The following is a 22521-nucleotide window of genomic DNA, read 5'->3' on the forward strand; positions in this document are numbered from 1 at the left end:
TTAGGAAAAGTTATTTTCTAATAATGTGCAGTTTGTTATACATATTATATCATGCAATTCTGCCATATGCATGTTCATAACTCTTTTTACATATGAAAAGCAAAGCTTATATCATCTATTTATCTAGGTACTCCCATGACCCTCTATTACTGTTGCCTTAGTGATCCTCCCAACTATTTAAAAGAAGATAATAATGCCTGTCTTGCAAGAAATTTAGGCTGATTACTTCTCTGGGTGTTATGCAAGAGGGTGTGTGCTAACTTGCATGAAGAGCTTATCTGAGAATGGCTTACAAAACTGTGATTTGCATCCAGCTCAAGCATAATGTAACACTCCCACTCTGGGAAAAAAATTAAAAATCCATGAAGAGCGATATTCTAAGGTAGAACATTCAACTAGTGCGGAAAGGTAAATTCTGTCCAGCCTCAAATCACTGTCTCCATCTTGTCACAGCTGCAGGCTCTGGCACTCTGGCATTTACAATTTCTCTCCCTTTCTAAATGCTGTTCAAATAATTATGCAAGATACGCTAATTACCTCCTAATAAAAGGTGCGATTACAGTTCTACTTTGCCAGTTCTGATTTCTACAGAAAGGCTTGAAAAGATGTAGTCATAGAAACAAATGGATATTCGGCACCCTCAGTCAGTTTTACTAGACCCAAGTCTTCCTCCTGCTCTTCTCGAATGGGAAGAAAAAGGCTCACCCCTGGTTTGTGTTCTGTGGGAGCGCAGGGCTGGAGAGCCACAGAGCAGTATCGCTGGGAACTATCGAGCAGTTTTCATCCTCCTGTTCAGTTTATTTAGGTGAATAACTGGTGTTTGGAGGGAGGTTTTAACAGCATGATCTTGTCTTCAGAGTGTCGTCTTTTCTAGCAGTTTAAAGTAGGTTCCTTGACAAATGTCCTCTCCTCCTGCAGAACACAGACCCAATTGTTAATGAATTGTTAATGAATAACAACTGGATTCAAGTAAAGACACAAGCCTTAATACCTCCTGGAAATGGGCATTAGATGGAATCAGAATTCAGCTCTAGTTGGACTGTCTTGGCCAGCTCCTCTCTATATTAAGCCAAACCTATGATTATGAATCAGTGTAGCCTACAGTCACAAATTTTAAAAAAGACTGAAGCCTGACTTTGCTCACTTAAGTCCATTTCTTTTTATTGAAAAATAGAAATCTGTCAGTTAGGTAATGTTACCACACAGTGAGAAGCTGCAGTACTTCATTTTTTACACTAGATTTTCTTTTGCAGGGTTGCACACTTTGTGTCACGCAGTTTCACACCTGATGCTTAAGATCAGCTGGAAAACCCAATGGTAGATATAAGAGCAAACTGCTGATCAAGAGAAGTCATCAGTGGCTTCTGGACACGGCTCTGATTTTTGAACATTTAGGAAATGCATTTACCACAGAGAAGGCGGCTACGACGGAACCGAATCTTTTTCTTGCTTGCCATAGTGTTGGTCCTCTCTCTCTACCAGCTCCAGTTCAGCCCCTCTGCCCTTCCGGCGCACCACACAGCACCCCAACCCACGGACCCTGAGAAAGCGGCTTCCAGAAACAAGACTTTTGTCACAGGCAATGCCACAGCAGCACCCAAAATAAGGCACTGTGTATACGTGGATCCTGAGCCAACTGTGCCTGTCACAACATCCGTGGATACACCACCACGGCGAGAAAATGTCAGTGAAAGCTACCCAGGTGAAAAGCCACCATACGAGTCCAAAGCAGAATATCCCCAGGACCTTTTCAGTGTGGAAGAACGCAGGCAAGGGTGGGTTGTACTTCACATCTTTGGCATGATATACGTGTTTGTGGCCTTGGCCATAGTGTGTGATGAGTATTTTGTCCCTGCTTTGGGAGTGATCACAGAGAAGCTACAGATCTCTGACGATGTGGCTGGAGCCACCTTCATGGCAGCAGGTGGATCAGCACCCGAACTCTTCACCTCCCTCATAGGTGTCTTCATCTCACACAGCAATGTGGGCATCGGTACCATTGTGGGCTCAGCCGTGTTTAATATCCTCTTTGTCATTGGCACCTGTGCCCTCTTCTCGAGGGAGATACTCCACCTGACATGGTGGCCCCTGTTTAGAGACATCTCATTCTACATTGTAGACTTACTGATGCTCATCCTGTTTTTCCTAGACAGTGTCATTGATTGGTGGGAAAGCCTCCTTTTACTGACTGCCTATGCCACATACGTGTTCACTATGAAACAGAACGTGTACCTAGAGCAATGGGTGAAGCAGGAGCTGAACAAGAAGCTAAACGCTGTGCAGGCAGCATCAACAGAGCATATACGGAAGGTTGGTGTCCTTATTGTTCAGAGAGCAAGTTGGAAAGAATTTGTTCTAAAGTAAACCAGAAAGAAAATCTGCATGTCCATCACAAAGTGCATATTCAAACAAAACCTCAGGATACAGGTACTGGTGAATAATTATGGTTATAAAATGAGGGGAATGCAATGTAGATAGTAGAGATTTTAAGAAATTAGAGGACACTAAAAGGGAGTTCTACCCTTGCAATTACTGAAGATATGGGTTGCAACCGCTTAACTACTTTCAAAGATGTGTGGGATTTTGCTCACTTGGTTGTTGTAAAGGAGTTTCAAAGAAACCACTTACAGGAACACATCATTAGTCTGGGAACATGACTGGGCAATTCTGTGTTAAAGAGAGGAGAAGAGGCTTCTGACGAGAGGCACTGAAGTTGGGTGTGTTGCTGGGACACTGGTGGAATCACTAGTTACCCAATCTGCAGTGCAGCGGGGGATCTGGCAGCCTTTAGCAACCATTGCCACCTCTCCCAGTCAGCAGTTGGGACCTGGGCATTTCGATCTTGGTGCCATTTCCACGCACTGACCGCAGCCGCGGGTGCTCAGAGACACAGTTCTGTGTGTCACCGCTGCTCGGGCAGGGAGGGTTGGGGCTGGAACTACATGCTCCAGGTTTGAGACCGAGTTCCTTCACTCCTTGTCTTTTGAAGGAAGAGTTGGCTGCTTACACAAAGAGTATCTGAAGGTGTCCCCAAAGCCTGTTACTCTTTCAGACTGGCAGATCTGGCCAGGACATGCCTTCCAGAACACTTGGGAATTTGTCTTCTTGAGTGTACCTGCCCACTTCTTCCTCCTCTGTCCCTCCCACCTCTCCTACTGACTCTTTGTCCTCTTGACCTGTGATACTGCCAACTGCCAAGCAGAGACCATGACATTTCAAGTTGTCCTCTGGCTTTCGACATGCTTTACTAGATGTCTGTCACTGACACTCAGGCATGCTTTGCCTCTTCTGGTCTTGCCACTCCCTTCACGTAATTTAAGGTAAGAAAGAAAGAGGGGTGAGGATAGCTGAAGTAGTGCTGAATTGAGAAAGTGTTTTTCTTTCGTCTTCCTGGTCTGTCTTTCCGTCAGGGCTTGAGGCTGGGACTTACATTCCAGAGGGATACATGTGCAAGATACTGCGGCTGTACACGTTCATCACTGTGAACATCACAAATTATCACAAATTGAATCCAGTCCTTCAGAATGAAGGAAAAAAACCCCTGCACTTTAAGCTTATGGAGAACTCTCACTAGCACATAGTAGCATGACAGAGAGCTGCTGAACCTAACCCAGGGAAAAATAACTTACCTACATGGAAAGTAGTGCTGATCACTGGAAAAAAATACCCTTTGCACCTTCACTTACTCTCTGCTGGAAAATGAGTAAGGATACAGATTTTGGGGGTGTAGTCAGGGTTACCTGTATCTACAGCAATCAGATGGTAGAGAATATTTGAGTCCATCTCCAGGTACCTCCATCCTCATGGAGGAGCTGTAGGTAGAATCCTGTTTCTCTTGGAGGTCACATGGTTTTAAGGAGAGCACACGTCTTTGGCTCTTGCAGTAGCATCCTTGCACAGTCACCTGCATTAACTGTCCCACTGTCTCACAGCCAGTAGCCTGAAGAGCTCTTATTATATCCTGAAAAAGCAGGTGAAGTAGTAGTGGTGTTCAATGGTTTTTGTTCTTGCTTGCATGCAGAAAAGCAGTGGGGCAGTTGCAGATGATGGAACAAAGAAACCAGCAGATGGGAGGAAACTTCAGGTAGGTCTAAGCAACTTTACAGGGACCTGAAGTCATTGTGTTTTTAACCCCTCCTCATGTCAGGTCATGAATAAAGGCATCAACTTTGTCAAGAAACCTGGACCAAATCCTGCTTTATGCAAAGAACCAGCTGTGCTTGGCGCAATATCCACAGCTTACTTAAGAGGACACTTGGCTGGGTTGTGTCCTCAAAGGAATTTTTATGAAAATAAAGAGACAGCTCAGGCTTCCCAGGTGGATTTGACTAGCAGAGTGCTATTCTACACTTTAAGCAGGCACAGAGAAATTCAGAGCATGACTTTTCTTACCTGGTTTCATGAGCAGTTTGCCTCCTGAGCTCTCAAAGCAGAAGCTGGTAGAGTCTCTTTTCTCCGTAGTGAACACCAAAGAGCTCGTTCCTCTGCTCCTGGTTAAATTCCCAACCCTTTGTCTTCCCCACGGCTGGCCAGCCATTGTATGGATCTGATGGAGTGGCTGTGTACATACATAACACAACAGGTATTAGCTTCCTCATATGGATGCTGCCTGTTCCTCTCTGTGCTTAACTTACCTGTGCTAATTAATGTTCAGTCAAAAGCTCGTTAGGACTCTGGTGTTGACCATAAGAACAGAGCAACAGATCTTTCAAGTTAAGTCAGGACACTTGGCACGACTGTAGCATTACCTTGTAGCAGCATGTAGATCTACACCATCCTTAACAAGTTTATGAGCAAAAGCACTGCATGCTTTGATTATTAGAATTTATAATATCGTTGTATTGATGGTGAGCCCGTGTGAACCTATTGTATTTACCTAACGACGGGTTGGCCTGCTGTCTCAAGAACATGTCTCTTGCTACAAACAGTCCATATGAATGGAATTGCGCACAAATTGAATGCAGGGGCTGTTTAAAATCTGTGCTGAGGCTGCTCCATGCATTGGGGAGATCAGCCTCCGCATAAACGCATCCTCAGGGCAGAGAGGAACCCATGGTGGAGATGTTTGGAGGAGGAAACTGCTACTGACTGCTGTGTTCTACCTTTCCATAGCCCTTGTCAGCCTTACAGCGAGGCAGCAGCTCAGCCTCCCTCCACAACTCGCAGATGCGCAGCACCATCTTCCAGCTCATGATCCACACCCTGGACCCCCTGGCAGAAGGTGAGCGAATGAGCCATGGCTGAGGGACAGGGGTTTGCAGCACAGCAGTTTAACTGGGAATTCAGCTTTTGGATGTGGGGGTGTTGGGGCTCAGGAGCTCATCAGGGGAGGCCACAAAGATGATCCGAGACTGGAACAGCTCTGCTGGGAGGACAGGCTGAGAGAGCTGGGGTGTTCAGCCTGGAGAAGAGAAGCTCCAGGGACACCTTATAGCGGCCTTTCCATACTTAAAAGGGGACGACAAGAAAGATGGGGACAGACTTTTTAGCAGGGGCTGTTGCAATAGAACAAGGGGTGATGGTTTTAAACTAAAGGAAGGGAGATTCAGGTTGGACGTGGGGAAGAAATTGTTGCCCTCAGGGTGGTGAGAGCCTGTCCCAGGTTGGCCAGAGAGGTGGTGGATGCCCCATCCCTGGAGACATCTCAGGCCAGGCTGGACGGGGCCTTGGTAACGGGGTCAGTGCGGTTCCCCAGCTTCTGCTGTTCTTCTGACAGCAGGAGCAGCAAACATGAGTTATGGGCTTCCTCCATCTCATAGTGTGTCACATCTTCCTTCCTCTTATTAGCTCAGACTTCACCCTAATCTTGGAAGAGCAGCATTCAGTACTGACTACATTTCTGAGAAAGAGCTGCTCAACCTCAGTCTCATTTATAATGGGAAAATGAACATGGGGAGAGCTCATACACCTCCCCAGCTGTGTACGCAGCCCCTCACAAGACATAACCTGAAGGAGCAGAAAAAGAAGTTAAAACTGTTGAAGAATTACCTTTTCAACAGTGGTTAAAATCCTTGCTGAGAACTAAAGCACACAGCAGGTTCTAATTACGATGGTTAAGCCAGCCTGTACTTAATTTAGACTTACACCAAGCACCTCTAAAAGCTCACCTGCAACACCACAGTATCCTCCCAGTAAACTGTACCCACAGCACCCTGCAGGCAATGGGCCACCTCCCCATGGCCAAGGGCTGATCGGCTCAGGACTAAGACACCTTCTTTGAAACTGCTCAGGGTGCAGAGAAGCCACATCTCCAGACACACTCAGGGTCTTTGTACACAAACTTTTAATGTGCTGCTCTGTATCAACTTTCATACAAACAGAGCATGGAGGTTCATTTTTCCGAGAAATGGTGAAGCATGTTAAAAAAAGGATGGGTTTTAGATTTTCTTTCCTAGCCTAGCACACACACACCCTGCACCTCCGCTGCCCTACTTGTTCTAAAGAGATTATCTCTTGTCCATTCGAAGAGAGATTGAAGCTAAGCAGATCAACACCTCTCGTGTCTATCACAGAGGTTACAAAAAGGACTCTCCAGATCAAAATCCCAGCTGCATGAACTGATCGAGGGAACAAAGGAGGCTTGGTAAGGACAGCAAGACAGATAAATGTCTGCTTTGATAGATTTCAGTGAAGGCACCCATCATATTACTAACAGCAGCCCAACAAGAGCCACACTAATCAGCGTTTGCCCCCCAAAGGTGGCATCAGCATCACAAGGATGAAACCAAAAACTTATGAGAGGACGTGCTATTGCCTTTAGCATCAGAAGGTACCAGACCTGAGGGACTGCTGCCACTCCAGCGCCTTGTCACCCTTCCTGTCACACCTCTAAATGTCTCTGTGCAGCATCTGCCCACCCCAGGGCCGCACACGCTTCTGGGCCGGGCTGGTGTCCTCAGCTTGGTGACGCCCTGGGACCTCAGCAGGAGCCGTGGGGGCCTGGGGATGCCAACCCAGGCCAAGGAGAGCGTTCCAGCGCTGCCACAGCCAGCTCGGCCCAGAATACACTGCTGGGGGTTCTCAATGCAGCTGTAAGCCACTGGCTTTGCTAAAGAGGCAGTTATTACTGTGACTTGTGAATATTGAATGAATGGAACCGGGGGAAACAGTTTGGATCTTCTCTGAAAGACAACTCCTGCTCTCATTTCGGCTGGGCAGAAGGTGAGTTACTGTCTCAGTATGCGGCAGCCACTAGATGGAAGTGTCACCACATGTACTTAAGCAAGTCTAATATTCACAACAGGGATGATGTGAGGATGGGCTACAGTCTCTCCAGAAGGTTGTTGTTTGTTAGATCCTTTGCTATAATAACATCATTGAGTTAAGAGCAAAACCTCTGCCCCAGGTATGCACCTGTTCCACTCCACACAGCCAGAACAGAGACAGATCCTTAGAAAAGATAATGACAAAGAAAGTTTCTGATATTTCAACAGCACAGCTCTCAAAATCAAGGAGACTGTGTCCCAGGTGCTGTGTATCTTGTAGGAGACACTCCTTACCCCAAGAAATTCATCGCTAAAGAAAAAGGGAGTCTGGAGAAAAGGAATCGTTTATGAATAGACTGAAAAACCTAAGTGCCTTCCTTGAGTGGCCAAAAAGATGAAGTGACTTCACCAGGATGACTCTGACAAAGGGTTTGAACCTGAAAAGCAGATCAGGACTGCAAGCTCAGTTTTCGTGCCAATAGTGCTGGAGCCCTTTGGTACCCTCAGGCCAGCTGGTGCCTGGTTCCCACTCATCACCAGCAAAGTCCTTCTTTTTGCAGTGTGTGCAGTACTTTCTGTCCTGGGCACATTTCTGTAATTAGGTTGCAACATAAAAGATGATCCCAAAGCAATTTATCTTTCCTCAAGGGTCCTTGTTCCTTCTTGCCAATGCCTTTAACATCAGCACTTAGAGGCTGTGGTAAAGAGCACTCTGCAAAAGAAGAAAGTTGCCAACTATTTCTCAGCAGTTTCTAACTTAACCTGCTGAAATTAGGATCTCTGTAGGGTTTCCTTCCTTATGCTGCAGTTGCATTTTAGTTGGGCAGCGCAGAAGCCTTTGCAAGGCAGCAAGAGACCAAAAATGTGGAAAAACTGCCAGCACTGGGGCCTCCAAAATAGAGTTCCAGAGGCAGAGGTCTTAGAAAGAAAGTAGAAGTCTGAAATACCAACTTTGTTTCACTGTTCCTAATGCAACACTCCTTGTATGAAACAAAATGAATGTTTATTTAATCTTTTTGTATTAGAAAGGAATCATTACTTCAGTCCTTTTCTTTGCCTACAGGAGACTTGGTGTTTTACTTCAGAACTTCTAACATTTACATTGCATCCTGAATTATATTTTTGATACAAGCTTTCATTGTCAAAGCGCGTTTTTGTTTGTTTTCAGTGAACAATTTCTAGCAACTTTAGTCTTCCCCTCTTTTGCTGAAAGTGTGTAGAAGCAGAGCCTTAGATCTTTCCAAGATCTAAGACACCAGAGAGAACTGTTTGGGAACTAAAGGGAACAAGGATTTTGGAAAAACCAAGGGACTTTCTCATTTCTCCAGTCTTACCATCGAACTATTGTTTAAACTCTAGTCATATAGGGAAGAAGACAGAAGCCTGCTTTTACTTTTGAATGAAGAAAAAGGCTCTTGCAGCAAGGTTTTCAGAGCTGTCTACCCTCGGGATGTCCCAGTTAACAAGCTAATCAGTCTGGAAATTAGACTAGAATAGAGCAGCAGGCAGCGTTTCAGGCTGGAGCTGAGCTGGGAGACTGAAGACAGCTACAGTTTCTCCTCATTTCATTAGCGTTCAATCACTTGTTTTAAGACAATCATGATACCAAGGGGTAAAAGGACTCGTAGTTTGTGGGGTTTTGGTTTTGTTTTTTTTTTTTTTTTTTTAACGTCTACTTTTAGACAGCAGAATCTCCAAATCCTCCAGGTTCCATCCAAATTTTAAAGAAAAAAAATCCCTTCCTGCTGTTCATGTTGTAAGCTAGTCCTGTTAGATTAAATATTAGAGCCAAAGAATTAATTAAACATAAGAGCCAAACTCCAGGTAAGCGCTCAGATGCCACCTTAAGCCCAGCCTGGATGTTGTCGATCCACGGGACGAGAATCTTTCCAAAGAGCATCTCAGAGCCCCTGGACAGAAGCACGTCCTGTGTGAAGGGCTTTCAGAGGGAGAATTCCCAGTGCAGCAGGTGCCCCAGGGAGATCAGTCCTGGAGAGAGGACTACACACCCCCAGGGCGAGCGCGCTGCCCTGCTCAGCTAATCCCAGCACTAGCAAGGGCTGAGCTGACAGACATCCCTCCTCCCCATGCTGACCTGCAGATCTGGCCAGCTTAGAGCCAGCTCTTCCTCCCCTCTCAGTCTATCCTGCATGAAATGTGTGTCAGAGGACTTAACACCTTTTTAAAAGAGGCTGATCTCATGAGAACTGGATAGCGGGCTGGACCTAATCTGTTTAATCCTGACAGAGAGATGCTCACAGGCTCTGCTGGCCCCGGCACTCGCAGCCTGCAGCCTCGCTGAGGGCGGGAAGCCAGGAGCTTGAATTTATTTAATCTCTTCCAGGCTGAGCCTGACCGCCCTGACCCTGCTGACAGGAGCTTTTCCAACAGCTTCTGGGAAAAGCTGGACAGAAAGATGCATTGCCCAGCGCTTAGAGGAGACTGGGAGCAAGAGGTCACTTTTTCATTGCCCTGCACCGATGGGTGCGCTTTTGCTTGGCATCAGCAGAAGGGGAACGAAGCAAAGTGTTTCACATCCCCCCGGGAGGTTTCAGTGTTGACCAGGAGCACGGAAGAGTCAGGGTCTTTAGTCCCAGGCAGCCTCTCAAAGGAGAAGAGCTCGTCGTTTCATCTCTGCCCAGCCATTCCAGTGTTCAGTGGGAATCCCAGCTGGTGGAAAATGTTTCTGTCAGACGGTAGCAGGAATCTCACCAGAATAGGCCTCGTCCCCAGAACCCTTACTGTCTGAGCTGGTCCCAGCTACTGGACTAGACCAGAGTTTATGGATTTTCACAAGGTTCATCTCCCCAGTGGCAGATCTGCCTGCCTGGCTCGGGGCCTCGGACCTGCTATTTCTATTAACTCCGTATCACAGTGATGAATAAGGTGTCAGGGCCCTGCCCTTGAGGCGAATGACAACAGCACGTCCTGGTTGCACAGTCAACAGCACAGCAGATTAAATCAGTGTGATAAAACTTTCAGAGGAAATTAATTTCCAGCTCTGCACACAAGCCAACATAGCACGGCCAGTTTCTTGTGGCTGGTGTCCATGTGCAAACCCTGTGACCCTCAGGCTTGGTCAGTGACAGCTCAACAGAGAATATAGATTAGAGCAAAATGAGGTTTTTCTTTCAGGCAATAACTTGCTCATTTCAATGAGAGCAGGAATTTAGATATTTGAGCACAACACCTAACTATGGAGACACACACAGGTTCACAGTTCACTGTAAAACAACAATAAAGCAGCTCACCTGAGCAGAGCACAGTTTGCAGGGGAAGAAATCCTCAGCAGTCCCAGAAATACAGTCCTGGACACTGCACTGGTGAAGATGAGCTCTTGAGCAGCCTGGGCCAAGTTGAACCCGGATACTGGGAATTTAGATCAACTCCCGCAGAGGAGACACTCATGTATACTTAGAGAAATCAATCCTTTTCCAGATAAATAGAAAAGGTTTTTATTTTTCCTTACCATCAGGTCGCCAGGCTGCAAGCAGCACGGTAAAGCCTCTTCAATAGCCATGTGGCAGAAGGAAGGTGTCATTTCTAGCTTGCACATAAACTAGCCTGAAAAAAAAAATCAAGTAATTTGGAAACAAAATTATATTGTATCATAACTCCTCCTCTGTTCTTCCTGCATTTGCTTTCTATGAAGTACAGATGTCCCCTGTATTACTGCACTGGAAATTATTTCTCTTCCCCTTAGATTGTCTTTTAAATACGAAAGTATTAGTTACATGTTGAATTACTGGCATAATTGGCATAGTACTAAGTATTTAAATGTAACAGCTCCAATCGACTAGCAACAGCCAAAACCTGGGGCCGCAGCCAGAAAGACAACTCACCAGCCAGTGTCAACCCCAATCCATGTGCGAAGAACGGGGCAAGAGAGCCTGTGTGTGTCGGGGGATAGGTAAAGGGGGGCTTTGCAAAGCTGACAAACACGTCTTTCTCATCCACAGCAAAATTTAAAGACAGAGTTGACATCCTGAGCAACATCACCAAGGCAGAGGCTTCGGCTGGACAAGGATCCAAACCAGAAGGTGAGCGCACAGGAGCCCGTGCTGTTTGCTTGGTTCTGCAATCCCTCACCTTCCCAGCACTTGGCACCCAAGGGCTGGCAAAGAAACACTTTAGTCCAACACAAATTTTCTGTTATTACGGGTCACAGATGGCTGCTATAATAATGCAGCAGAAATCAATCGATGTACAGGAACAGTGGGCAATAAAAGCCATCCCTGCAAGAGCCTGGGAGCGGTTAGCGAGATCCCAGCCCAACAGAAAGTGCTATGGGGATGGAGTGGTGTAAATTGCCACCAGAGGGATGGAAGAGGGGAAATGAGGTTGTTACAGACAGCAGCTGGGTGCTGCTGTGCTTTGGTAGAACCTGCAAATGAGGTCTTCATTAAAACAAAGTACCTTCCATTTAGCTTGGAAATTTGGCACATTTGCAGAAGAGCACGGAAGATTCCTCCAGTGAGAAAAGCCACACTGACTTTGTATCAATTCCAGGGGTCTGTGCATCCTCCCTTTTAACAGTTTTTGCTTTTTCAATATCACTACTGATACACAGGCTTTCTGAGCTCATTCTGAGGCAGCAGCTGGCCTGTGCTACACCACGGGTCTGTGCTGCTGGTGACGTTCTGAAAGAGATTCTCAAAAAACAAGCAAACTTTGGTGTAGAAGGTCCCACCTCCAGAAGCACACTGCTGCACTACAGCAGTCACCGAAGGACCTCACAACATCAATTGACCCTCACCTATCTGAGACCAAACTCAAGAAAAATACTGTTTAAGAAATAAGTAAATTCTCAGTCTGAGGAATCAACACCACATTGACTTCACCGAACTATGAATATTAACCCCATGTTCCACAAACTTCACTGGTGCACAGATGGGGCTGTGCACATTCTAAAGGCTTTATCACCCTGTCTCTCACCCAGGTGAACTCTCTTAAGCCCTGGTTTCAGAAATCCCAAATCCCCAGCACCTGCTGAAACCAGACATTTCTGAAAATCTCCCCTCTAGACTTGCTCCCTAGCACAGGTGTGAGGCTCTGTACCAAATCAGCACATCCAGTTTGGGATAAGATACCCTATAACCATAGAATCATTTTGGTTGGAAAAGACCCTCAAGATCATTGAATCCAACCATAACCCAGCCCTGGCACTGCCCCGTGTCCCTGAGAACCTCATCTCTGTCTGCCCAACCCCTCCAGGGACGGTGACTCCAGCACTGCCCTGGGCAGCCTGTTCCAATGCCCCACAGCTCTTGGGGGAAGAAATTATTCCAAGATCCAACCTCAACCTCCCCTGGCACAACTTGAGGCCATTTCCTCTGGTCCTGGCGCTTGTTCCTGGGGAGCAGAGCCCGACCCCCCCTGGCTCCAAGCTCCTTTCAGGCAGGTCAGAGATCAGAAGGTCTCCCCTCAGCTCCTGTTCTGCAGCTGAACCCCCAGCTCCCTCAGCCGCTCCCATCACACTTGTGCCCCATCCAGGCGTGATTCCTGGGATAACACGATCCTACTGACCTGACTACACAGAGGGGATCCCTTCCCCTAAATGGCAGCAGTCCCAGAAGGGCCCTTGCTGTGACCGAGCACAGAGTTGGGCATCGCCCCCCACCTCTGCTCTGTGTTATCCACATTTTACACTGCTCTGTACAGAGGTTTCCGTGTTCCTCTTGGCTGGGCAGGTTAACACGGGAGCAGCACGGAGGACATTGCAGTTATTTCTGTGTGTGTATCAGCAGTTTTTTAATTTGCATTTCAATACCTACCAAATGATTAGGGATTGAAGTCTGGCAGCATATAGTAATCATTTCTCAGTTCCCTGGAGAAGGCCATGCTCTACTAGGGAAAAAAAAAAAAAAAAAAAAAAAGGAAGCAAAGGTTTATGTCCTCTCTGGCCTTTAAGGATGGCTTTAATAAGATCTCCAAACTGAAACCAAGAAACGTCCATCAGCTGTAGATCAGATAATTAGCATTTCCTTCTTGTTGTGCATGTGCCTCTTACAGCAGTCTCAGACAGGTCATAGGAGCACCAAGGGACCATTCTGTGCCAGATTCTGCCCTGCTTCTACTCATCACAATCCACATTAAACAGGAGGACAAACAGAAAACCAAAGCAATCAGGCTGGTTTTAACACGAAACACCACACGCTTTCCTATGAAGCTCAAACCTCCCTGCTGACCAAGGGAAGGTGACCGGTGTGACTGAAACCAGTGTTGCTTCTTATCCCTTCTAGCAGAAGAGGAAAAAAAGGCACGGGGCACCATTCAGGTAACTCCTGCCAGTGACTCCGAGCCCAGCAAAGACAAACAGAAGGCAGATGCACCGCAGGATGGACAGGTATCGGAATAAATACCATTGGCAAGAAGCGCTCAGTCCAGAGCAGACTTCCCCTGCGCTTTCCTTCTTCCCTCTGCAGAGCTTTTGGGGTGGAACCCAATCCATTTCCCATAACTGGCAACTATTAATAGACTGTGTGTAGTGATGAGATGTGAGTGTTAGGTGAAACATTTCCGATTACAAAGATAAATCAGCTCCAAAATATGACAGCGACTAACACTGTCCAGTTTTTTTCTCCTCAAATGACTCTTTTGAGGTCAGAGGGGGCCTCCAGTGTAAGGGAAGACAAAGCATCTGCCTGCCCTTTGCTCATCAGTAACATTTTCATTTTGCTTCCCTGATCCCTCCTTTCAATTGATGTAATTTGCTGTTCTAATGAGGAAGGGCTTTCAAGGACACACAATAAATGTTTGATTTGTGTCAGAACCCCGTCTAAAAGTTGGTTCTAGTCAACCAATACCAATTAATTAGAGTAATACACAGGCACAGCGATAGGATGGGCCTGGATTTTGTCCCACAACAGCAAGATGCAGGCTGTGGCTGCCCCCAGCCACGTTACAAACCTGGCAAAGCCCTGGTGAATAAATCCTGTGCAGCTCCTTGTGCTGAAACATTGAAAACATATTGGCTTTTTTTTTTTTTTCCCTGATCTACAGCCCTCCTCAGACAGCAATACGTCCTCAGACAGCAGCTCTGAGAGCGAGGAAGACAGCGATGATGACAGCGCAGATGATGATGAGAATGATGAACCGCTATCTCTTGCATGGCCAGAAACCAGGAAAAAACAAGCAATTTACCTTTTCCTCTTCCCCATTGTCTTCCCTCTCTGGAGCACTATGCCCGATGTTAGAAACCCAGTAAGAATCTGTTTTCCTTCTGCTTCTGGATCCATTAACTGCACTATAGATTTCCCCTCGCAGAGTCCCCAGTTCTATTTTTCCATGTTGAGAGTCTTTGCGTACTCCAAGTGCTGTTAGTGCTGCAGGGAGCGGGACAGGAGCCCCAGCTGCAGCACAGCATAGTTCAGGGACTTAATAAACCACAGGAAACTTCAATTACTGGTCATCTAATCAAACTAATACAATTAGAGACACCAGTGTCCACACTAAAGAAATTGATTGAAGTGTTTCAGGTGAATGATTTCCTTTAGGGATTGTTAACTTTCCTGAAAATTCTCCATGTTTTTCCTTTTCAAACTTGATTTTAGGACTCAAAAAAATTCTTTGTCCTCACGTTTTTTGGATCCATCATCTGGATTGCTGCGTTCTCTTACCTCATGGTGTGGTGGGCTCACCAGGTGAGGGCTTTATTTTCTCTCTGCAAATAAGACCATTTCAGAACAAGCAAATAGAGAGAGGGAACAGTGTCAGTATGGCATTTTATCTGATGAATTACAGCTGCACTCATCCATCAAAACAGGAGAAACTTTGTTTTGTTAGAAGCCAAAAGGGAATTTTCAATTTCATTCTTTTTGATTTGACAAAGAGTCATTCTTTGAGAGCTTCCAAGGGAGTTCATGCATCAGTGAAAAGTGCCATCATTTATCTTAATACTGCCTTTTCATTGATGAATGCTTCTGTGCAGAAAATAATTATCCTTTACCTAATTAAAATTCTAGGAAAATACCAGTTCTGGAAGCTGCTAAATGATCTCAGCTCTTATCGCCTTAATGTTCCCCTGGCATTCTGGGAAATAAGACCTCACATCTTGTAGAACCAGGGCCACTATTTGGATTTAGTGATCTATTGCACATTCACAGTAGAGTCCATCAAGCCATAAATCCAAGGACTGTCATTTCCCAAAACTCTTGGATCACACGCAGCTGATGTGAAATTTGCAGAGGGAAAGGCAGAAGACACCAGAAGAGGTGAAATTGGGACAGAACGCATTGTGCTGTAGCTGACTTGACCTTGCTCAGTCTTGGCAACAGTGCAATCAGATGCCCTACACCATAGAGCAAATCTGAGGTCAACGTTCACTATGAAGTTCAACTTTTTATGCCATAAGACAGAAAAAAATGCTACCATGTTTAAGAGGATTAAAATATTTTAACTCAAATATGGCATGAAGCCTAAGAGACCAAACAGCGCAATTAAATCCCATGTTCCAAACCGAAACTAACAGCCGTACCTAACTTTGTGGTTTTTAGGTTGGTGAAACAATTGGGATATCAGAGGAAATTATGGGGTTGACCATCCTGGCAGCAGGAACGTCAATTCCTGACCTCATCACCAGCGTCATCGTGGCACGGAAAGGCTTGGGTGACATGGCCGTGTCCAGCTCCGTCGGCAGCAACATCTTCGATATCACTGTTGGGTGAGTGTCAGTTCAATGCTGAGAGATGCTTTTCTTCTGAAATAAAAAGCTAACTGGTTTTATTCCAACTGAGTCTTAATTGATCTCATTTTAGCTGTAAAGGGCGGCTGTGTTTGTTTTTTGGTTTTTTTTGAAAACCTCAGCTAGTCAGGAAACAGAGATTTTTATAACTTAGCACAACAGAGTGAACATCAAGTCGCATAGTTCAGGTCATGGCTCTGCAGCTTCAAATAACGGTATGTAGCTCAAACCAGAAACATCGCCATCTGCACCTAATCCTGAATCAACAGAAAATTGATTTTTTAAGAGAAAAACGCAGCAAAGCTTTGGCAAAGACCAGAGATTGCCAGACAGGACACTTCCCCAGTCACTCGGATGTTCAGATCCTGCACAATCAAGGCTCAGCATCTGGATCTCTCGCCAATAAAGCATCAGCACTCACTACTTTATGATAGCACGCTCAGACGCTTAATTCGTAAGTATTATTTGAAAATTGATTCTTGGATTGCATTATGATAGTGCAGGTATTATCCAAATGCAATTTTCGACACAAACAACATCAATTTTCAATTCGTGCTGCATTATACTGAATGCAATCATGCTTTTTTTATTTTTCTCCGTAACAGTTTGGAAAAATTGCTTAGTTATGATGCAGAAAATGAAGTGCCTTAAACCATTTATTTCAATTATTTTCCTTTTCTTGCAGTTTGCCAGTTCCTTGGTTCCTTTTTTCTCTCTTCAATGGACTCAGCCCAGTTGCGGTCAGCAGCAACGGGCTGTTTTGCGCAATCGTTCTCCTTTTCCTCATGCTCCTGTTTGTGATTATCTCAATCGCTGCATGTAAATGGAAAATGAACAAACTGCTGGGGCTCACCATGTTTGCTCTTTACTTCGTGTTTTTGATCATCAGCGTGATGTTAGAAGACAAGATCATATCCTGCCCGGTCTCTGTATGACATTTGGATGCTCCAAGATGTATGGGAGCATATGTTACAATCAGAAGGGTTTAAGGTAGCAATTGTTCTACTGAAAAAAAGCAACCAGAATTCTAACAAACTTACTGAGAATATCTTTAACATACTAAAAAAATAAATAATTCTCCAGTGGTATGGCAGCCTCTACTGTTTTTCTTTAGGATCAGAAAAGATCAGATAATGAAGTGACCCATGCCAAATAACATCTAGGCTTTTGCACAAAGTTTTCAGCATGGCTGAACCCCTCAAGTTAATGGAGCTGATTTTCAGCACAGAATATTTACTCATTATAGAAATATTTTCAGGAACACACTCTAAATTACTTCGTAAATTGCTCAAACTCACCAAAATCAATGAACTTTATGTCAGCGGGAACAGAATCAGACATTTGTGGCTTATCCTTCCCAAACTCTGCTTGAAATCTTCGTGCAGACACAATCCTGTGTGTCAGGAGCGAACTCCCTCCTGCTGCAGAAAAGCACTGAGCGCAGTGGGTCCCCAGGTTTGTGCTGCAGCTGCTCTCTCTGTGCAGAGGGACTTTTCATCCTTTCGGTGAACGCCACGACAAAGCATCTGCAGCAGGTGCCGTACACGTACCTCAAAAAACGTGCAGAGAGCGCACGGTGCACGTCAGGGGGAAAGCTTTTTGCCAGCCCTCTTAAGACTGTGGGAAATGTATTATTACACTCAGGTTTTCAGGGAAAAAGCAAAGCAGTAAATCATTTCTGCACGCAGAACACAGGATTTGAGAGTTGCACAGCAAAGCTGAAAACTACCCAAACAGCTCCTTTTAAACCTGTCTCTCATCTTGCAATACAGACTCTAAAACTTACAGTAAGTGCCACCAATACCAGTGCGATGTCAAGTGGATTTACATCTTATTGTAACAAGACTAAACAGATCTGGAGTTAGAATACCGCATTAGCACTAATAAAAACTAAAACCAGGAATCAGAGATACAACAAGTTGTTGTTGAACTGCTTGAGTTTTGTTTTCATCCTCATGCTCATCTGAATTTTACAGATTAGTGTATCCAGCACTCCTTGTTCACACTGTCTTCTGCACAACCACTACAAAAAACACCACTGACATCAACTATCAACAAACCTGAAAGGTTTATTGTTAACGCCTCGTGTGAGCAAACGATCAGGTTGCAGACTTTTCTGTCATTCTAATCCATCTAATAAAACGTTAATGAAAATAACCAGGAAGATTTTAAGCTTTTTATTGACTCACTGTAAAACTTTTTTGGATGAGACAGAAAAAAAAACTTAACACTGTGAACACTGACTTGCGTATTTTAAAGGAACTACAAACCAAAGCAAACATCCAACATACTGGTTTTTGGTAAATAAAATTTAAACATTACATATTTACAAATCTACAACCATTCATTTAAAAAGTGCTGCTTGCAGACTAACAAAGTACCATTTTTAAACCCCAGTGAGATAACATCCAGAAATACCCCTCTCTCGTTACTATTTGCATCTCTCATTTGTTATACGAAGATTTTTACATGCAGGAATTTTCTCTTTTTTGGGGTACAAATCATTTAATTAGCCAGTCTAATTCATCAGGCTGTAACTGTATCAACAACAAACCTTCTCCAAATGGGAAACAGCATTGTCAGAGAAACAGCACAATTTCTATTCACATTTCAGTATTTCATCTCTAATAATTATTCCAGTGGAACCACAAGTAAAGCAAAATATATATTGCACTGCAAATGTAAAACCTTTGTTTAAGGTTTTTGACATAAGCATTATTGAGTACACAAAAGCAGAAAATTCAGTTCATACAAAATTTTAAATTGAAAATATGTCTCAAATATTTTATTTATCCATCTTTGCGGTATTGGAAAATATACTCAAATTGCTTTTCTAATAAAGGACAGTGAGATTTGAAAACTTTTTCAACACTGAATTGTATGATGCTTAAAAATTACCCACCTCAGGACCTACATTTTGAACATTATGACTTGAATGAGGAAATTTTTCCATTTGAAGTATATCGCTATGCCAACTATATTTTATTACAGTATTTCTACAGTGGACTGACTTGCAACAGACTTTATAAAGCACTTTGTTAAGTATAATGATTTCACTTGCTGAACTACTACATGATATTTAAAAGCACAGCCAAACCAAGGTCAGCAATGGCCGGGAGTGCAGGGACGGCCAGACTGTCTGAAGGACGCACGGACAATCCTTCTCACGGTACTGTATTGATATCTACTCTTCTGATAATACTGGTGATATTTGAATGGTTTTACAAGTCTGAAGAAGCTGGAAGTACTGACAATGAAGCTGGGACTAGAATGGAGAAAGTGGCCTGTGGATGGCAAGTGTCACATCTGTCCCCGTGCCAACGCACCCAGTTGCAGCGTCACGTTCCAGTAAGGGAGCAGTGGTTAGAGACCGGGCTCGGTCACTTCCCCCAGACTAAAATCAGCAGCGTGAAGCTTGCGTCATAGCCCAGAACCTCTAACACACCGCGGCAGCTCTGGAAAAAGCACCTGCCCTCCTTCATGGCTTGAAGGTCCTTTTAGAAAACAGCGGCTGCCCCAAGGGGTGAGTGACACCGGGAACTGAACTGCCGAGCGCTGGGGACATGGGGACACCACCTACACACAGCACAAACGTTTAGATACACAGCAACTACTGTGTGCAACTTTTACGTGGTAAATACAGCGTACATACTGTACAGAGCAGAGCATACATGCACACTAATAGGTACTTACAATGAATATGTTAAAAAATAACCAGGTGTTTTCCACACTAGCTCAGAGGGAAGAAGGGGTGTGGATCCACTTACACCAATACGCTGCTTACTGTGTACCCGGGTGGAAAAAGGAGCTGTAGTTCATGCACGAGGAATACTTTACAAGCACACTAGTACAAAAGAGAGCGTCACAAATTGTTAAAATAAATTAAATGTGAAAAATGCCGGTAAGTGTAGCATTGCTAGCTCCACCTCAGGGTGGGGGGATACTTTCAAAAAGGTCAGCTACATAATTAGCAGCAAATTAAAGAGGTATTACCCAACGAAAGCTGTCTCCAACAAGACTGCATCTTGCAATTAGCATCAGCATATACCTGCAGCTCTACGCATTTTACATCTGTTCTCCTTAGGGTAGCATCTCCTGACTACTTACAGAGGTCTGGGAGGAGGTTACACGGAGCTTCATAGCAGCATTACTTCTCCTTTAAGCCTTTAAGAGGCTCACTCTATTTCATTTAACAAAGTAAACACAAGCCTTAAAGTTTATCTCCTTCCTGCCTAACTAAATATTGCTGTATTATTACACTTGCAAACTAAAGAGATTTTTAAAAATGCCTGCCAGTAGGCAGATCGAACTATAAAATCTAATGTAACAGCTGAATATTTAGAAGTATTATAACAACAAGTAAAAGAAATCAGAATTGGAAATCCATTAAAGATTACTTAAAATAAAGCTATTTGTTAAAGCACGGTTCAATTTGTTTGGGGTGTTTTATACAAAGCAATGTCTGTTTTCCCACCTCCGTACAAGACTTCTGCCAATTTCTCTGTAGCCCGCCTTCTGGGGCGGAGTTGCTATGTGACCAAAAGCACAGCACAAGTTTTTTAAATCCCTAGAGCAAGACAACATGAGTCAAAAGCCATGACCCCACCACAAGGACTGACATAGCATTTCTTCTTCACAGAAAAAAAATAAAGTTGTTTTGCCTGTAAAACAGAGACCAAACATTCCAAGTACATTTAACTATGCACATTATGCCCCAATAAGCTACATTCTCTATGTATTCCCAGTAGTGAGTTCGCTGTATCGACTTGAGTTAAAGCTTTGGATGAGCATTATGTATGTGCCACATTTAGTGTGTTTCAAACACACCCACCAAGACTCTGAAGAACTTCTTGCAGGGTATTTGCTTTGTGTTACATCAGTAACGAGGTCACATTAATGAACAGCTGAGATGTATTGATTCCATAACAGTCTGTAAGACTCTTCAATATACCTTCTCTTTCCTAGGGAGTGAGGAGTGAAGGGAAGAAGAGAGGAAGAGATTTCTATTTTACAGAGACAGTGGGGTGTGCATTAGTAGGGTTTTACAGAAGTTTATCATAGCTTCCTTCTGATTGCTGCGGTAACACCTTTTCCATGTGTGCATGGGAGAAATCCTGTCTCTAGAGCACTGTCTAGGTGAAGGTGAACGTTTTCTATTCTGCTCAAAAAACAAATCACTCTCCAAAAAGTAACTGAACAAGTTACTATAAATAGCAGTGTACTGCAAAAAAAATAAGCACTGCATTGCTTATGCAGCAAGTCCATTTAAAATTCACTCCAGTAATTTAAAAAAATTAAAAAAATATCAACTTACTATAAACAATTTAAAATATGTATAATACAACTTTGTATGCTCTTCATAACATCATGAATATTCTATGTAAACAACAGATTTTGAAGAATTTACTTTGCTCACATTAGTTTCAGTGCATTGTTTCTGTCCACCTGTTCTCTAAATTTTTTTTTTTTTTTTTTTTTACACGAAGGGAACTGTAATATGTTGTCCTAAGTTAAAGAACCGATTTTGTTTAGAATCTTCCTTTCTACACATTGATTTGCAGAAAGGACAAGGGATGGGGAAATAATATTCAGCCCATTTTTCACTCCGTCCGTTTCCACAACTGTAGACAGGCCTAATTCTTCCCAGGCCTTCCACCACCGCCCGCTCATACACACGTTCTTGAACACTGAAGACCAAGACGTTCCTTGGGACTGAAGTGGTTATTTTACACAGGTACAGATCGTAGACACCATCTCTCTATCTCGGTATATTTAAAGATATGGTTCTCCAAAAATTTTTCTGCATTCCATCACTCCAGTACTTGGTGGTCGATCACAATTATGAGTGTTCTTCACTTGATTAGCTGTGAGTCGATCATAGGCCATTTTGTACTCTCTGTCGAAAGCATCTGCAGAAATGGGAAAACAATTTCTATACACTGTGCTCAAAGCCACAACCCAAATACAATGATGGCTACCATGCTAATCAGCAAAAAATAATTGTGAAGTCCTTTTTATCAGTACTTACCATTGAATGACACATGAAATCTACAGATTTTTTTTTTTTGTTTGGAAGCTGAAAAACTAATTTGTGTACGTTCTTAATCTATGTCTATCTGAATAATTTATAAAACTTACCTATATCAATGTTATCTCTTCCTAGGGCAACAAGTGAAAGAAACAGTATTTCTCTGTACAGGCTCCTGAAATTGTAAAGAGGAACATCAATTTATATAATGCAATAATATACCACAAATCAATCTACATGAAAAATAGATCGAATTATCTAAAGATAACTTATTTTTTTTAAAGTGGCATTTTGAACATGATTCCTGATTGCCACCTCCAAAATGTTGTCATTTCTGACCTCTGGAGAACGCCCTGGACTCCCCACATAGAGATCACCCAAGTGCCACCAGAGTGAAACATCCACTTAATACACTCAACCAAATTTCACCAGATTTGACAAGCAGGTCAGGAACCTGCTTTCCTGCAGTCCCAGCTTATCTTGAAAAAGCAGGCAGATGAGAAAATAAATACCTTGTCGATACTCTGGCTGTTGAAAAGGCTGCTATATATCTTATTATAAATTTAAAAAAAAAATAAAAAAAAAATCAGTAAATCCAGGCAAGA

At 43.8% G+C, this 22521-nt stretch overlaps 2 protein-coding genes across 7 annotated transcripts in view; one reads left to right on the forward strand and one right to left on the reverse strand.

The window, feature by feature from the left end:
* Positions 1-1398: 1398 nt before the first annotated feature.
* Positions 1399-16823, forward strand: SLC24A1 (solute carrier family 24 member 1). Its single transcript, XM_065641897.1, has 9 exons — positions 1399-2310; positions 4022-4084; positions 5113-5221; positions 11165-11245; positions 13448-13551; positions 14208-14408; positions 14759-14848; positions 15701-15867; positions 16574-16823. The coding sequence occupies exons 1-9, from the start codon at positions 1399-1401 to the stop codon at positions 16821-16823; spliced, it is 1977 nt and encodes a 658-aa protein (XP_065497969.1).
* A 1162-nt stretch (positions 16824-17985) lies between these two features.
* The window catches only part of DENND4A (DENN domain containing 4A), a 49521-nt gene continuing 44985 nt past the window's right edge, over positions 17986-22521 (reverse strand). For all 6 annotated transcript variants that reach the window (XM_065641309.1, XM_065641308.1, XM_065641312.1 and 3 more), the window contains 2 exons: positions 22027-22091; positions 17986-21797 (listed from right to left, as the gene is read on the reverse strand). In XM_065641309.1, the coding sequence (XP_065497381.1) occupies positions 21661-21797; positions 22027-22091 (202 nt within the window). In that variant the 3' untranslated portion in view covers positions 17986-21660. The remainder of the gene's footprint in view (positions 21798-22026; positions 22092-22521) is intronic.

Source organism: Caloenas nicobarica, chromosome 10 (genome assembly GCF_036013445.1).
Source record: "Caloenas nicobarica isolate bCalNic1 chromosome 10, bCalNic1.hap1, whole genome shotgun sequence".
NCBI lineage: Eukaryota > Metazoa > Chordata > Aves > Columbiformes > Columbidae > Caloenas > Caloenas nicobarica.

Bases quoted from the DNA above. Each gene is read 5' to 3' on its own strand.
- SLC24A1 (XM_065641897.1), top strand. From the start codon at position 1,399: ATGCATTTACCACAGAGAAGGCGGCTACGACGGAACCGAATCTTTTTC. The intron at 2,311-4,021 runs GTTGGTGTCCTT...GCTTGCATGCAG, and splicing joins CAACAGAGCATATACGGAAG to AAAAGCAGTGGGGCAGTTGC. The intron at 14,849-15,700 runs GTGAGGGCTTTA...TGTGGTTTTTAG, and splicing joins TGGTGTGGTGGGCTCACCAG to GTTGGTGAAACAATTGGGAT.